Source organism: Nerophis ophidion, linkage group LG03 (genome assembly GCF_033978795.1).
Source record: "Nerophis ophidion isolate RoL-2023_Sa linkage group LG03, RoL_Noph_v1.0, whole genome shotgun sequence".
Lineage (NCBI taxonomy): Eukaryota > Metazoa > Chordata > Actinopteri > Syngnathiformes > Syngnathidae > Nerophis > Nerophis ophidion.
The window spans coordinates 77,372,020-77,388,236 of NC_084613.1; the positions used below are offsets into that span (position 1 = coordinate 77,372,020).

Consider the following 16,217-nt stretch of genomic DNA (forward strand, 5'->3'; position numbering starts at 1 on the left):
GGGTTCCATCTTGCCCCCCTTACGGCATTAAGTGGGGAGGGGGCAGATCTGGACTTTGCGGACGACTTGGCTCTGCTTAGCCAATCCTACGCTGCGCTCTAAAAATTGGTCAACAATCCGCATGAGCAAGGGGAAAAAGTCGGACTACGTATAAGCCAAGAGAAGACCAAAGGCCATGACCGTCGCACAAGACCAAAATGTTCCACTGCCCATTCCTACGCTGCGCTCCAAAAATTAACCAACAATCTGCATGAGCAAGGGGAAAAAGTCGGCCTATGTATAAGCCAAGAGAAGACCAAAGGCCATGACCGTCGCACAAGACCAAAACGTTCCACTGCCCATTCCTACGCTGCGCTCCAAAAATTAACCAACAATCTGCATGAGCAAGGGGAAAAAGTCAGCCTACGTATAAGCCAAGAGAAGACCAAAGGCCATGACCGTCGCACAAGACCAAAACGTTCCACTGCCCATTCCTACGCTGCACTCCAAAAATTGACCAACAATCTGTATGAGCAAGGGGAAAAAGTCGGCCTACGTATAAGCCAAGAGAAGACCAAAGGCCATGACCTTCGCACAAGACCAAAACGTTCCACTGCCCATTCCTACGCTGCGCTCCAAAAATTGACCAACAATCTGTATGAGCAAGGGGAAAAAGTCTGCCTACGTATTAGCCAAGAGAAGACCAAAGGCCATGACCGTCGCACAAGACCAAAACGTTCCACTGCCCATTCCTACGCTGCGCTCCAAAAATTGACCAACAATCTGCATGAGCAAGGGGAAAAAGTCGGCCTACGTATAAGCCAAGAGAAGACCAAAGGCTTGGACCGTCGCACAAGACCAAAACGTTCCACTGCCCATTCCTACGCTGCACTCCAAAAATTGACCAACAATCTGCATGAGCAAGGGGAAAAAGTCCGCCAAGAGAAGACCAAAGGCCATGACCGTCGCACAAGACCAAAACGTTCCACTGCTCACCGTAGGCGAACAAGGCATAGAGTATGTTGAGAACTTCCCGTATCTGGGAAGCAACATCTCAAACACTGGAGACGCAGAAAATGATGTACAGACCAGAATCGTAAAAGCTGCAGGAGTCTTCCAATGCCTCCGGGACATCTGGTCATCAAAATCTATCAGTATGTCCACAAAGCTGCGCTTCTATATGTCAGTGGTCATCCCTACAGTGACCTATGCCTGTGAGACGTTGATGAAGGCATCAAACATTACGAACAAGCTGGATGTCTTCCACAGACGGTGCCTCAGATACATCTTGAGGATCTCGTGGAGAGACCACATCACCAATGAAGAGGTGATGAGAAGGGCAGGGGTAGCACCATTGTCCGACATAGGCTCTGACAGGAGAAGGAGAATGGCTGGACACGTACTCCAAATGCCAAGAGAGAGACCGGCAAGTGTGGCAATGGACTGGGTGCCAGAAGGGGGAAAGAGGAAGAGAGGATGGCCAAAGAAGACGTGGAGACAAACAGCCCAAGGAAGACCTGAGAGAGATGGGAGTCAGCTGGCATGGAGCAAGAAGGGTCGCCAGTGACTGGAACAAATGGAGGGGACTCGTCGCCCAATGTTCCAACAAGAACGGGAGGAATTAAGTCTAAGTAAGTAAGTCGGTAAAACATTTGCATTTATTTGTTCTTCTTCGTCAGAAAACGTAAGTTGCAAAGCAAGGTCGGTTGCATGAACGTAGGCACTCACGCTCTGGTAGCGGAGCAACGCAGGAAGTGATCGCTGATCAGTCGGAGTTACACGCTAACAGCCAATAAGGCAGTTGAATCAACTATCAGGTTTTGTTGCACCTTCTTGTGTCGCGGTTGATTCTTTGCATGGAGTGAGAAGAGAAAGAAAGAATGAGTGCTGCAGAGAGCAAAGAAATTGTGGATAAAACAGGAAAAGTCACTTGATAATACTTTCTAAAACGGACCGTAGTCAGACCAATGTGGTCTCTAAATTATCCATATCACCTTAGATGTGCTCACCCTTTAGAGCACATCCTTAACTTCCTGGTACTAAACCTGCAGAAAATACTTCTTCTTAGGTTTCTCTCTGTTTACACTTTCACTCTTTGCACTATTTTGTTACACTTTTAGCATTTCTTACGTATTCCTTATTTTTGCACTTTTATTTCAAGAGGTTCTAGTTAAGTGTTCAATGTGATTTTACAACTTTGTTTACATTGAGTGTTTTTTTGAATGGTTGTGTGAATGTGAGTGGGAATGTCTATCTGTGTTGGCCCTGCGATGAGGTGGCGACTTGTCCAGGGTGTACATCGTCTTCTGCCCGAATGCAGCTGAAATAGGCTCCAGCCATACTTGCGAACCCTCCCGGATTTCCCGGGAGACTCCCGAAATTCAGCGCCTCTCCCGAAAACCTCCCGGAAGAAAGTTTCTCCCGAAAATATCCCGAAATTCAGCCGTAACTGGAGGCCACGCCCCCTCCAGCATAAACATGCACAGTTGAAGCTTGAAAAGGAGAATTGCAGGCAGATCTGACGGCATTTAAAGTCATTTTTAAATACTACTGCTAATCTTCCTCCTTTTCGACCGGACGGCCGCGGAGAATTAAAGTAGGAACCCTCCGGAGGCAGAAATTCATTAAGAGGGGCGGGCTCACCATCTCTCAGCCATGTTTCCGTCACAGAGAGGAAGTCAAGTCTGCGGGAAGTGAAGAAATCCTTCAGGATAAACGTTTTGTTTGTCAAAGATCTTGCGTTCACAAAAGACTGAACTTGGCGGGGGCCAGCACGTCCAAGGGCGCAGCTAATCCTGGTGGGGTCCGACACACAGCCCGCAGGTGGCGGGGGAGAGGAGCCACGAGGCGGGAAAGAAAGGCAGGAATCCGGCCTCGTTAAAAAGCTGACTGGGACGTCGAAAAACCAATGTCGAAGTTGATCATACCAGTGGGAAAGGGGCAAAGATCCAACAGTATTTGGCGGTCATACACAAGCAGTGAGCTGACAGAGACAAAAATAGACGCAAACAACACAAAAACGAACAGAGCTGACAGCGAGAGACGGCAGGCCAAAGCACATACTGGCGCCATCTTTTGGAAACTCGGAAGTGATGTTACTCAAATAGGGAAAGGTAAGTGTTTTTTTGTTTTTTTTAGTAACCAGCAAGCACAGTACGGTTAGTAGAACTGTGTTTTTATTACTGTGTATTTGATAGGTGCCGTCTGAAATTCAACTATTTCTTTTATTGATATATATATAATAAAATAAATATATATAGCTAGAATTCACTGAAAGTCAAGTATTTCATTCATATATATATGAAATACTCGAGTTGGTGAATTGGCTGTAAATATACGCCCCCAAACCACGCCTCCACCCCACCCTCGACCACGCCCCCCACCTCCCGAAAATGGAGGTCTCAAGGTTGGCGAGTATGGCTCCAGCACCCCCGCGACCCGAACGGGACAAGCAGTAGAAAATGGATTGAGGGATGTGTTGATATTTCCTTTCCTTTCTGCAATGATAGCGGAAGGTTACATTTTGAGTACAAATATTTACGTTTAATATATTTTACTTTATTTTTGAGGAATATCAGTAATTATCGCTATCGACTGATATAACCACTTTCATCTTGATACAGTTTTAAGTCGTGTCGCCCAGGCCTACGTCATCAAGCATCCAATTGTCTGACCGTAGGGCAGGGGTGTCAAACTCAAATACAGAGTGGGCCAAAATTTAAAACTAAACAAAGCGGCGGGCCAAGGTTGAACAAATCAACCTTTTAATAGGGACCCAAAAAAGTTTTGCATTGAATATTGAACAAGCAAGGCTTATATAACTTTATAGTGACATGCAAAATCGAGTTTCAAATAATAATAATAATTTTAAAAAATTCAATGGCGTATCATATAAAATTTACACAAAAATTGAATGCCATCCATCCATCCATCCATCTTCTTCCGCTTATCCGGGGTCGGGTCGCGGGGGCAACAGCCTAAGCAGGGAAACCCAGACTTCCCTTTCCCCAGCCACTTTGTCTAGCTCTTCCCGGGGAATCCCGAGGCGTTCCCAGGCCAGCCGGGAGACATAGTCTTCCCAAAGTGTCCTGGGTCTTCCCCCTGGTCTCCTACCGGTTGGACGTGCCCTAAACACCTCCCTAGGGAGGCGTTCGGGTGGCATCCTGACCAGATGCCTGAACCACCTCATCTCAAGATTGAATGCCTATTTTCTATTTGCAGCCTTCTCAGGTAAATATCTAAATAAACTTTTTTCACAGGCTAAAAATACATTTGAAAATAACATAACAATAATGAATGAATCAAGCATTCAAGCCTTGAAGTAGCAAGAGAAAGTTCAAAAATAAAATGTTAATTATTGCTCAGTTTGCTTAGCTGATTTGCTTTAACACTAAATATGGAAAAAGCAACACTTATATGACTTAAGAGTGCAAAATCTTAATAGTGGTGGTAGCGTCCCGGAAGAGTTAATGCTGCAAGTGGTTCTGGGTATTTTGTTTATGTTGTGTTACGGTGCGGATGTTCTCCCGAAAGGTGTTTGTCATTCTTGTGTGGTGTGGGTCCACAGTGTGGCGCATATTTGGAACAGTGTTAAAGTTGGTTATACGGCCACCCTCAGTGTGACCTGTATGGTTGTTGACCAAGTATGCCTTTCATTCACTCATGTGTGTGTTTAAAAGCTGCATCTATTATGTGATTAGGCCGGCATGCTGTTTGTATGGAGTAAAAGCGGACGTGACGACAGGTTGTAGAGAACGCTTTAAGGCACGCCCCCAATATTGTTGTCTGGGTAGAAATCGGTTGAAATTCGGGAGAATGGTTTCCACGGGAGATACTCGAGAGGGGCACTGAACTTCGGGAGTCTCCCGGGAAAATCGGGAGGGTTGGCAAGTATGAGTATTAGCGGTGAATGCGGCTGTATAATACCGGCGGGCCGGTACTAAATTGGCCCGCGGGCCAGAGTTTGACACCCATGCCGTAGGGTATAGTGTTGCTGTTCTGTATAAAAGCCACAGGCAGCTAATTGCTGTAACAGCTCTGATGCACCGTTTTTGTTGTTGTTGCAGGATTTATTGTGTAAAAGAGACTTCTGTCTTAGCAAAGCAGCCAAATGAATGGATTCCAAGTACAAAAACATGAGCGGTTTAAAAAACATTTGTGGCATTGTTAAGCTCTTTGTGAAAGGCAATACAATGTGTGTGTGTAAGTTGTGTGTGTGTGTTGTGCTTTAATCTCCTGAAAGCCATTCTCTAATAAAGATGGGGGAAAAAAAACACTGATTCCACTTCCCAGGTTGCGGCTGGCATGGCGTACATCGAGAGGATGAACTACATTCACCGGGACCTGCGCTCTGCCAACATCCTGGTCGGCGACAGTCTGGTGTGTAAGATTGCTGACTTTGGTCTGGCCAGGCTCATCGAGGACAACGAGTACACAGCCAGACAAGGTACGTTACACTTACTGCCCCAAACATATGATAATATATTCATTTATGGGGGAAAATGAAAGTGGTCTAAAAAAAGGACGAGCTAAACATCATCTGCCTTTTCCATTTTGTCCAGACGTACTTCGAACCCACATATTTTGCACAAAAAGTCGAGAAAATGAGCTAGTAATTTGCCGTGGTCTGGAAAACAGACGCACACGTGGTCACGACATGGCAGCGCTACAAAAGGATGCCGGTCTGTTGCTATAGTTACACGCTGTCCATCAAAAAAAACATGTCTCCTGTTTTGTGTGTCACTCTTTTCTCCAATCAGATGACAGGAAAAAAGTCACTTCTGGAAAAGGCTCAAAACAATGGTGAAGTGGTGTAATGATTTATAAAGCTTGAAAGTGGAATCTTCCAACAATTACTGTATTCGTACCGGCCGAAAATGCATAATAAAGAAGGAAACAAACATATATACGTCGCACTGGAGTATAAGTCGCATTTTTGGGGGAAATTTATTTGATAAAATCCAACACCAAGAATAGACATTTGAAAGGCAATTAAAAATAAATAAAGAATAGTGAACAACAGGCTGAATAAGTGTACGTTATATGAGGCATAAATAACCAACTGTGGGGCGGTATAGCTCGGTTGGTAGAGTGACCGTGTCAGCAACTTGAGGGTTGCAGGTTCGATTCCCGCTTCCGCCATCCTAGTCACTGCCGTTGTGTCCTTGGGCAAGACACTTTACCCACCTGCTCCCAGTGCCACCCACACTGCTTTAAAAATGTAACTTAGATATTGGGTTTCACTATGTAAAGCGCTTTGAGTCGCTAGAGAAAAGCGCTATATAAATATAATTCACTTCACTTCACAACTGAGAAGGTTCCTGGTATGTTAACGTAACATATTATGGTAAGAGTCATTCAAATAACTATAACATATAGAACATGCTATACTTTTACCAAACAATCTGTCACTCCTCATCGATAAATCCCATGAAATCTTCCTCGATGTCGCTTCTAAACAACTCTGCCAACTCCAAAGGTATGCGCCGCTTCCTTTTGTCGTTTTCTGCTGCATATTTCACTACATCCAGCTTGTCATCTGCAGTACATGATTTCCTTTTCGGTGCCATTTTCTTAGTTTCTATAAGTTACTGCCAACAATGAAATGATCCATTTTAATAGCTATGGCAGTAGCATATAGCAGTTAGCATTCCATGACCCACAATGCACTTCTGCCATGACCCTCCCGCCGCCGAGTGTTTCCAGAAGGGTCAGCCTGAAATGCGGGTGTCGGGGAAAGACGCGGAAAGAAAATTTTTACAACAAAGTTCTAAAGCTTAGTGATGTATCAGATCGTAGGTGGTTTTTTTTTTTTTTACTCTTCGCTTTCATATTTCGCTGTTTGTTGTATTTTTGTTACGTTTCGCTTGATTGTAAAATATGTCGATCAAGATGAGGTGTTACGTTCATATGTTGTCAATATTCAGTGTTTTATCGTGCATACTTAATATTGTAAATCCCACATTCTTTATCTTCATGTACATTCTGGGTGTCTCATTCAGTAAAACAATTTAAAATTCCATTCTGTTTTTTCAGGCGGTTTGTCATCAGTTTTTAGCATTCAATCAATTGTCCTGAGGTGTTTTTGTATCAGTGTTCCTAAAAATAGATGAACCGGCCCCCAGACACATTTTTTTCTCAAATTTTGGCCACCGAGTCAAAATAATTGCCCAGGCCTAATATATAACAAAAACATTGGCTATCCTTTGCTACCATTAGTGGTTTAACAGAACATATGTTTTGAAACTGTCTATATTTTTCACAATTACCGTATTTTTCGGAGTATAAGTCGCACCTGCCGAAAATGCATAATAAAGAAGGAAAATAACATATATAAGTCGCACTGAAGTATAAGTCGCATTTTTGGGGGAAATTTGATAAAATCCAACACCAAGAATAGACATTTGAAAGGCAATTTAAAATAAATAAAGAATAGTGAACAACAGGCTGAATAAGTGTACGTTATATGAGGCATAAATAACCAACTGAGAAGGTGCCTGGTATGTTAACGTAACATATTATGGTAAGAGTCATTCAAATAACTATAACATATAGAACATGCTATACGTTTACCAAACAATCTGTCACTCCTAATCGATAAATCCCATGAAATCTTATACATCTAGTCTCTTATGTGACTGAGCTAAATAATATTATTTGATATTTGTGTTAATAATTTCACACATAAGTCGCTCCTGAGTATAATCAATCAATCAATGTTTATTTATATAGCCCTAAATCACAAGTGCCTCAAAGGGCTGCACAAACCACAAGGACATCCTCGGTAGGGCCCACATAAGGGCAAGGAAAAACTCACCCCAGTGGGATGTCGACCATGATGACTATGAAAAACCTTGGAGAGGACCAAATATGAGCCAAAACCTCCTTCCATCAATAAGTGCTTTGAATGGTTGACCAAATACTTATTTTCCACCATAAATTACAAGTAAGTTCTTTAAAATTCCTACAATGTGAATTCCTGGATTTTTTTTTTCACATTCTGTCTCTCACAGTTGAAGTGTACCTATGATGAAAATTACAGACCTCTGTCATCATTTTAAGTGGGAGAACTTGCACAATCGGTGGCTGACTAAATACTTTTTTGCCCCACTGTATATGTAGAAATCTTTATTTATAATTGAATTACTTGTTTTATTTTTGAACAAGTTTTTAGTTATTTTTATATATATTTTTTCCGAATAGTTCAAGAAAGACCACTACAAATGAGCAATATTTTGCACTGTTATACAATTTAATAAATCAGAGACTGATGATATAGTGCTGTATTTTACTTCTTGATCTCTTTTTTTCAACCAAAAATGCTTTGCTCTGATTAAGGGGTACTTGAATTAAAAAAATGTTCACAGGGGGTACATCACTGAAAAAAGGTTGAGAACCACTGCTCTAGACATCTGTGTGAATGTTGCAAACAGTTCCTTTTTGCGGTTTTGGTAAACAAATGCTCCCGCTATGATTACAACATTTACTGCTCCGATCAGGTGTAAAATAGTTTTTTTTTTTTTGTCAGGTGCAAAGTTTCCCATCAAGTGGACCGCGCCCGAGGCGGCGCTCTACGGGAAATTCACCATCAAGTCTGACGTGTGGTCCTTCGGCATCCTGCTGACGGAGCTGGTGACCAAGGGCCGGGTGCCCTATCCAGGTGAGTGTTTTTTTTTTTTTTTTAAAACGGTTTTATTATTCACGCGTGTACACGCCAGGCGCTACTCGGCGAGCTAAAAAAAGAGCGCCGTGTTGCATAATGTAGGTCTGGTCCTGCATAATCCAAAGACATGCTCCCAGCTGACCGTGTGAGCTTTTAAACGCTCCCATGCGTAACACGGGAAGTCAGAAATAAATACAATACTGCTGAAAATAAGTTAGGGTCGGGGTTGCGTATATTCCACCCAAAAAGCAATACGTTAAACAACCGAAATAACAACCACCATCTTGGCGGTATAGCGGCCGTGCCAGACATTCAGGGTTCCAGGTTCGATCCCCGCTTCTGTCGTTGTGCCCTTGGGGAAGACACTTTACCCACCTGCTCCCAGTGGCAACCACACTGGTTTGAAAAATGTAACTTTAATATTGGGTTTCACTATGTAAAGCGCTTTGAGTCACGAGAGAAAAGCGCTATATAAATATAATTCACTTCACAAGTCACGTATCCACTCTGGTGTTGTCAGCACCATTGTGTGTGTCTTTAAGACACGGTTCACTTTCCTTGGCAACTAAGCATCGTTACCTTTGCAGTCTCCTAAGGAGCAAAGTAGTACTACAACACAAAAGGTGTCAAAGTGGTTTTCACTGAGGGCCACATCACAGTTATGTTTGGCCCCAGAGGGCCGCTATTAACAGTGAACACTATTATTACACTATTTTTTCATGCATTTTAGTAGTAAGTTTTTTTTATAGCTCGGTTGGTAGAGTGGACGTGCCAGCAACTTGAGAGTTCCAGGTTCGATCCCCGCTTCTGCCAACCTACTCACCGTCGTTGTGCCCTTGGGCAAGACACTTTACCCACTTGCTCCCAGTGGCACCCACACTGGTTTAAATGTAACTTAGATATGGGGTTTCACTATGTAAAAGTACTTTGAGTCAATAGAGAAAAGCGCTATATAAATATAATTCACTTCACTAATCACGTATCCACTCTGGTGTTGTCAGCGCCATTGTGTGTGTCTTTAAGACACGGTTCACTTTCCTTGGCAACTAACCATCGTTACCTTTGCAATCTCCCAAGGAGCAAAGTAGTACTACAACACAAAAGGTGTCAAAGTGGTTTTCACTGAGGGCCACATCACAGTTATGTTTGGCCCCAGAGGGCCGCTATTAACAGTGAACACTATTATTACACAGTTTTTTTCATGCATTTTAGTAGTTGGTTTTTTATAGCTCGCTTGGTAGAGTGGACGTGCCAGCAACTTGAGGGTTCCAGGTTCGATCCCCGCTTGTGCCATCCTACTCGCCGTCGTTGTGCCCTTGGGCAAGACACTTACCGCAAATCAACAAATATATAAAATGTGAATTGTGAATTATATTTGAATAGCGCTTTTTCTCAAAGTGACTCAAAGCGCTTTACATAGTGAAACCCAATATCTAATTTTTACATTTAAACCAGTGTGGGTGGCACTGGGGGCAAGTGGGTAAAGTGTCTTGCCCAAGGACACAACGGCAGTGACTAGGATGGCAGAAGCGGGGATCGAACCTACAACCCTCAAGTTGCTGGCAAGGCCGCTCTACTAACCGAGCTATACCGTCCCCATAAATAAACCACATGATGTTAGTACACCAGTCGAGGAAAATGAGCAAAATACATAAATAACATCCTGTAATTTGATTTTGATATTATTTTTGTATTTTAATAGATTGAAAATCAACACCAATGAGTTGACTTCCGTCGTACATTTTTTTTCCTTTTACGGAAGGTTTTTGTAGAGAATAAATGATGAAAAAAACACTTAATTGAACGGTTTAAAAGAGGAGAAAACACGAAAAAAAATTTAAATTAAGTTTTGAAACATAGATTATCTTTCATTTCGACTCTTTAAAATTCAAAATTAAACCGAAAAAAATTAAGAGAAAAACTAGCTAATTCGAATCTTTTTGGGAAAAAAAATTAATAAATCATGTGACATCATTAGTCATTTTTCATGATTAATATTAATTTTAGAATTTTGATGACATGTTTTAAATAGGTTAAAATCCAATCTGCACTTTGTTAGAATATATAACAAACTGGACCAATCTATATTTCTAACAAAGACAAATCATTGTTTCTTCTAGATTTTCCAGAACAAAATTTTTAAGAGAAATTCAAAAGACTTTGAAATAAGATTTAAATTTGATTCTACAGATTTTCTAGATTTGACAGAATAATTTTTTTTAATTTTAATCATAATATGTTTGAAGAAATATTTCACAAATATTCTTCGTCGAAAAAACAGAAACTAAAATGAAGAATTAAATTAAAATGTGTTTATTATTCTTTACAATAGAAAAAATAAATTTACTTGAACACTGATTTAAATTGTCAGGAAAGAAGAGGAAGGAATTTAAAAGGTAAAAAGGTATATGTGTTTAAAAATACAAAATTCATTTCTAGGGTTGTGTTTTTTCTCTAAAATTGTCTTTCTGAAAGTTATAAGAAGCAAAGTAAAAAAAATAAATTAATTTATTTAAACAATTGAAGACCAAGTCTTTAAAATATTTTCTTGGATTTTCAAATTCGATTTGAGTTTTGTCTCTCTTAGAATTAAAAATGTTGAGCAAAGCAAGACCAGCTTGCTAGTAAATAAATACAATTAAAAAAATAGAGGCAGCTCACTGGTAAGTGCTGCTATTTGAGCTATTTTTAGAACAGGCCAGCGGGCGACTCATCTGGTCCTTACGGGCTACCTGGTGCCCGGTGGCACCTCGTTGGTGACCCCTGCTCTAGATCAACATTAGATATATCTGTCAATATAACATTTAAAAAAAATTAAGTTGTATGCTCTTTTTGTGAAAGAAAACATTTTTTTTTTTATAGAAAAAACACAAAAGATGCAATATTTTTACCCAATAACATTTTTAGGTGGAATAATTTAGATTATATAATAAGTGTAGCTTTAAAAATGTCAATAAGTCATAACAACATTGATTTTAATTCATTATTATTTTTTGAGCAATGGCACTTAAAAAAAAAAAATCACACTAAAATGATTGGGGATCCAAAAGGGTCCTACTCATTAAAGTGTTAAAAAATAAATCATAATTATTTTGTTTACTTTCAACACAATAATCTCGAGATCAACTTCGGATCCATCCGTCAATTATAAGTTTTATTGTCGTTTATGTTTTTTGTTTGTTCGTTTTAAAACAAAAACGTGTGGCAAACACAAAATATGCAACATTTTAAACAAAAAAATATCTCAAAGTGGAATATTTAATGTGACGTAATTGGAGCCTTGAATGTGTGAATTGTGAATTATATTTATATAGCGCTTTTCTCTAGTGACTCAAAGCGCTTTACATAGTGAAACCCAATATCTAAGTTACATTTAAACCAGTGTGGGTGGCACTGGGAGCAGGTGGGTAAAGTGTCTTGCCCAAGGACACAACGGCAGTGACTAGGATGACGGAAGCGGGAATCGAACCTGCAACCCTCAAGTTGCTGGCAAGGCCGCTCTACCAACCGAGCTATACCGCCCCAATAGGTCAATAATTCATAATGACATTGATTTTGATTCATTATTATTTTTTTAAGAAAGAATCAGCCTGCATGGAAGCTATTGTGTTATTAGAGGCAAAATTGCATCATTTTCTTGTTAAATTTCACCTCTTTGCTCTTTTTTTTACCACTTTTTATGTTTTGTATTTTTTGAATCGCATTTTTAAAATGTGCCGTTGGGCCGTTAAAAAATTCCCTGCGGGCCGCACTTTGGACATCCCTGTCCTACACCCGTCACCTGATTTTGATGTAAATACCCTCAAATTAAATCTCAAAATCTGCATTTAAAGCACATATTTATTGTTTCATTTCAAATCCATTGTGGCGTTGCACAGAGCTGGAATACTGAAAATTGTGTTAATGTGCAAATATTATGGACTTAACTGTAAATGATAACACTGTACCTTTTTAAATGAGTGTCACATGATATCGATCCACTTGCCAGTTTCCGTTCGGAATTTTGTTTTTGCGTTTTGGACACGATTTTTTTTTTTTTTGACGAGTGTCGCCGTTTGACCTCCAATTCTTGCGTGTGGCCCACTCGTCCAGGCATGAACAACCGCGAGGTGCTGGAGCAGGTGGAGCGCGGCTACCGCATGCCGTGCCCGCAGGACTGCCCCACGTCCCTGCACGAGCTCATGGTGCAGTGCTGGAAGAAGGACCCGGAGGAGAGGCCCACCTTCGAGTATCTGCAGGCCTTTTTGGAGGACTACTTCACTGCCACTGAGCCTCAGTACCAACCAGGGGATAATCTCTGAGTCATGTCTGCCACTGGCCACTAGAGGGTGCCAGACAGCCGCTATTATGTCTTTTTTTTTCTCTTGATGCTCATCTGCTGACCTCTTGACTTCCAAGCCTCATTACAAACACACACACACACACACACACCCAGGCAAGCTGACTATCAAATCAGGATGCTCTGGAGAAAGGAGAAGTGTCGTTCACTGACAAGGATGCAAAAGATGAGCTGTGTAACTTGTAATTAGTGTAAATACAAATTGCTTGTTTACTTACTTCTGTTGGTTCTATTTGACTTTATTATACTTTTGATATTTTGGGGAAACATTCAGCTTTCCTTTACTTTTAATCCAAGTTAATCTGAGGTTTGCTCATTGCTAGACATGCTGGACTGACCATATTCAAATGATAATATTAATAATGATATTACTGTAGGTTTTCTGTACAACAAAATGCATGTATCGCCATTTTTGTGATTTACAAAATGTGTTATCACGGTCCCCTAAAAAATATAAAATTTGCTAAATTGTTTTTGTTTTTTAATACTCACAAACATTTTTTTTTAAATGTCTTCTTATTTTGGTATTGCAGAAAACAACCAAATCACTCACTAAGTTTGTCATTAAAAAAAAAAAATGAAGTCACAAATGTATTTTAAATTCTAATCCTAAAAAGTGGGAAAAAAATACTTTTGATCCCCTTTTCTACCCCTTCTCCCCTCAAAAAAACAAGAAAATTTTTTTTTCCCAAATGACCAACATCACAAAGTTTTGTGATGCAGAAAAACAACCAAATTATTGATTAGGTTTGTCATTAAAAAAAACTATTTTGAAGTCACAAAATATTGTTTTTATTTTTTTGCATTTGAATCCTTAAAAAAGTGAAGAAAAAGTTGTTTTTCTGGATTACAAAAAAATACATTTTTTTTTTATTCAAACCTCTAAAATAAAAATTATTTTCAGATGACAAAAATCACAAAATTTAGTGATACTGTCCATTTATTTTCCCATTATAATTTTGACTAGAAAAAAAATTCAGAATGAATAAAAATCACATAATTTAGAGGTACAGGCAATTTTTTATCATTTTTTGCTAAAATTCTGATCTAAACAAAAGAAATTTGGAGTTGGAAGATTTTGAAAACAAAAAAAAATATCCTTTTTTTTTGTTTTGATTTCTAAAATATTTTTAATTTCCTTTATTGGAAGCAAAACCATTATTGAACTTTGAAAAAAATAAATCACATTGAAAAAAATGATACATGCTTTTTGCTGTGCAGTGACAATATTATATGAATAGTATTATAAATGATTAGTATTAATATTAAAACAATTGTGTGGCTGTGCGATTCATTGAGCTTTTTTGTTTGTTTCTTTACACTAATTTAATCGAGTATAACGCTACTGCTCCTCAAGGAAACTTGTATGTACTCTAACACCTGTTCTTGCCTTTTCCTCTTTAGTAAGTACTCTTCTATTGTAAGGGAATGCCTTCTACTTGCTTTCTAACTGATTGCCTAATGAACTCTTCCACCGGATGCACTATGCATTCGTTGCATTTCAGCTGCAGCCATGAATTTGGAGAAGAGCATCAAATGTCTTTCACTTGCGAACAGAAAAAATGCTGAGTCATGATAATAGGATATGTTGCAGGTCTGGATGTTCCATGCCAACCCTTTTTGTGCGTGCTTACTTTGCTAAGTGTTTTTTTTGTTTGTTTTGTCTCTGTATTATTATTATTATTATTATTATTATTTATTGTCTCTGTCCATTACTTGTACATGGTTTAAAATAAACAGCCTTGCCATCTTAAAAAGTCTTCTTTTTGACATTGAACCCTATTCTCAGTAGTACCTTTGTATCTGTGTTTATTTACCAAAATAAAGACATCTAGTCTTTTATTGTCCAATGAAATACAAGTTATATTTCCCCAAAAAAGCTGCCATACCAATCAGCTTGTTTTAAGGTTTATTATTATTTCTAATGTATTTATTTTGGTAACTGTCCCTATAAAGGTCAAACTTGAGTTTCATCAAAACTGGAGGTGTTTTTGTCTTTTTGAAGATGTTAAAAAAAATAATACAACGATGTAATATCCTCTCAGGTAGAATTACATATAATTGTAAATAATTGATGTATGCAGTTGCATAAATACAATAGGAAAAACTTTAATTTCTTAATACTGAATGAATATTACTAGAACTCACTACTGTTTGCTGCAAAGGACATTTCATTAAACAAATATTGGTATTTTAATTGTTTTTACCCAAAAACAACTATTTAATGATGTATATTTTTATGAGTCAGATGAGCTATGATTTTTATTTATTTTGTCTGCACCTCCACTGTGTGTCTTACAGTCTGCTTTATTTTTTATTTATTACACTTGCAAAATGACCTTTTATAGCAGGAAGTAAATGAATCATTGGTAAATGTTACTTATAATATGCTTTAATGTGAGTGGAAAGTCCAAACCAGTGGCCCCGGCACATTAGTGTGTTGTGGGAGATTATGTGATTTCACCTAACTGGGTTAAAAATATTTTTGCAAACCTTAAGTTATAATCAACAAATGTACAGTTTTTGAGTGTCTGTACTGTCTAGAGCAGGGGGCACCAACCTTTTTAAAACCAAGAGCCACTTCTTGGGTACGGATTAATGCGAAGGGCTACCAGTTTGATACACACTTAAATATATTGCCAGAAATAGCCAATTTGCTCAATTTACCTTTAACATATATATATATATATATATATATAAATGGGTATTTCTGTCCGTCTCATTCCGTCATACATTTTTTTTCCTTTTATGGAATGTTTTTTGTAGATAATAAATGATGAAAATAACACTTAATTGAACGGATTAAAAGAGGAGAAAACAGGAAAAAAAATTCTAATTAAATTTTGAAACATAGTTTATCTTCAATTTCGACTCTTTAAAATTCAACCGAAAAAAAGAAGAGGAAAAACTAGCTAATTCGAATCTTTTTGAAAAAATTAAAAAAAAAAAAAATTATGGATCATCAGTAATTTTTCCTGATTAAGGTTAATTTTAGAATTTTGATGACATGTTTTAAATAGGTTAAAATCCAATCTGCATTTTGTTAGAATATATAACAAATTGGACCAAGCTATATTTCTGACAAAGACAATTCATTATTTCTTCTAGATTTCCCAGAACAAAAATTTTAAAACAAATTCAAAAGACTTTGAAATAAGATTTAAGAGCGAACTGTGGTGCTGAATTTCCCCCAGGGATCAATGAAGTACTTTCTATTCTATTCTATCCTAAATTTGA

The 16,217-nt window shown here is 38.8% G+C and overlaps 1 protein-coding gene across 2 annotated transcripts in view; it reads left to right on the forward strand.

Moving 5' to 3' along the window:
- LOC133550069 (tyrosine-protein kinase fyna) overlaps positions 1 to 14,737 on the forward strand; it is a 98,516-nt gene extending 83,779 nt beyond the window's left edge. For both annotated transcript variants that reach the window (XM_061896094.1, XM_061896093.1), the window contains 3 exons: positions 5,272 to 5,425; positions 8,507 to 8,638; positions 12,734 to 14,737. In XM_061896094.1, the coding sequence (XP_061752078.1) occupies positions 5,272 to 5,425; positions 8,507 to 8,638; positions 12,734 to 12,942 (495 nt within the window). In that variant the 3' untranslated portion in view covers positions 12,943 to 14,737. The remainder of the gene's footprint in view (positions 1 to 5,271; positions 5,426 to 8,506; positions 8,639 to 12,733) is intronic.
- The last annotated feature ends 1,480 nt before the right edge of the window (positions 14,738 to 16,217 follow it).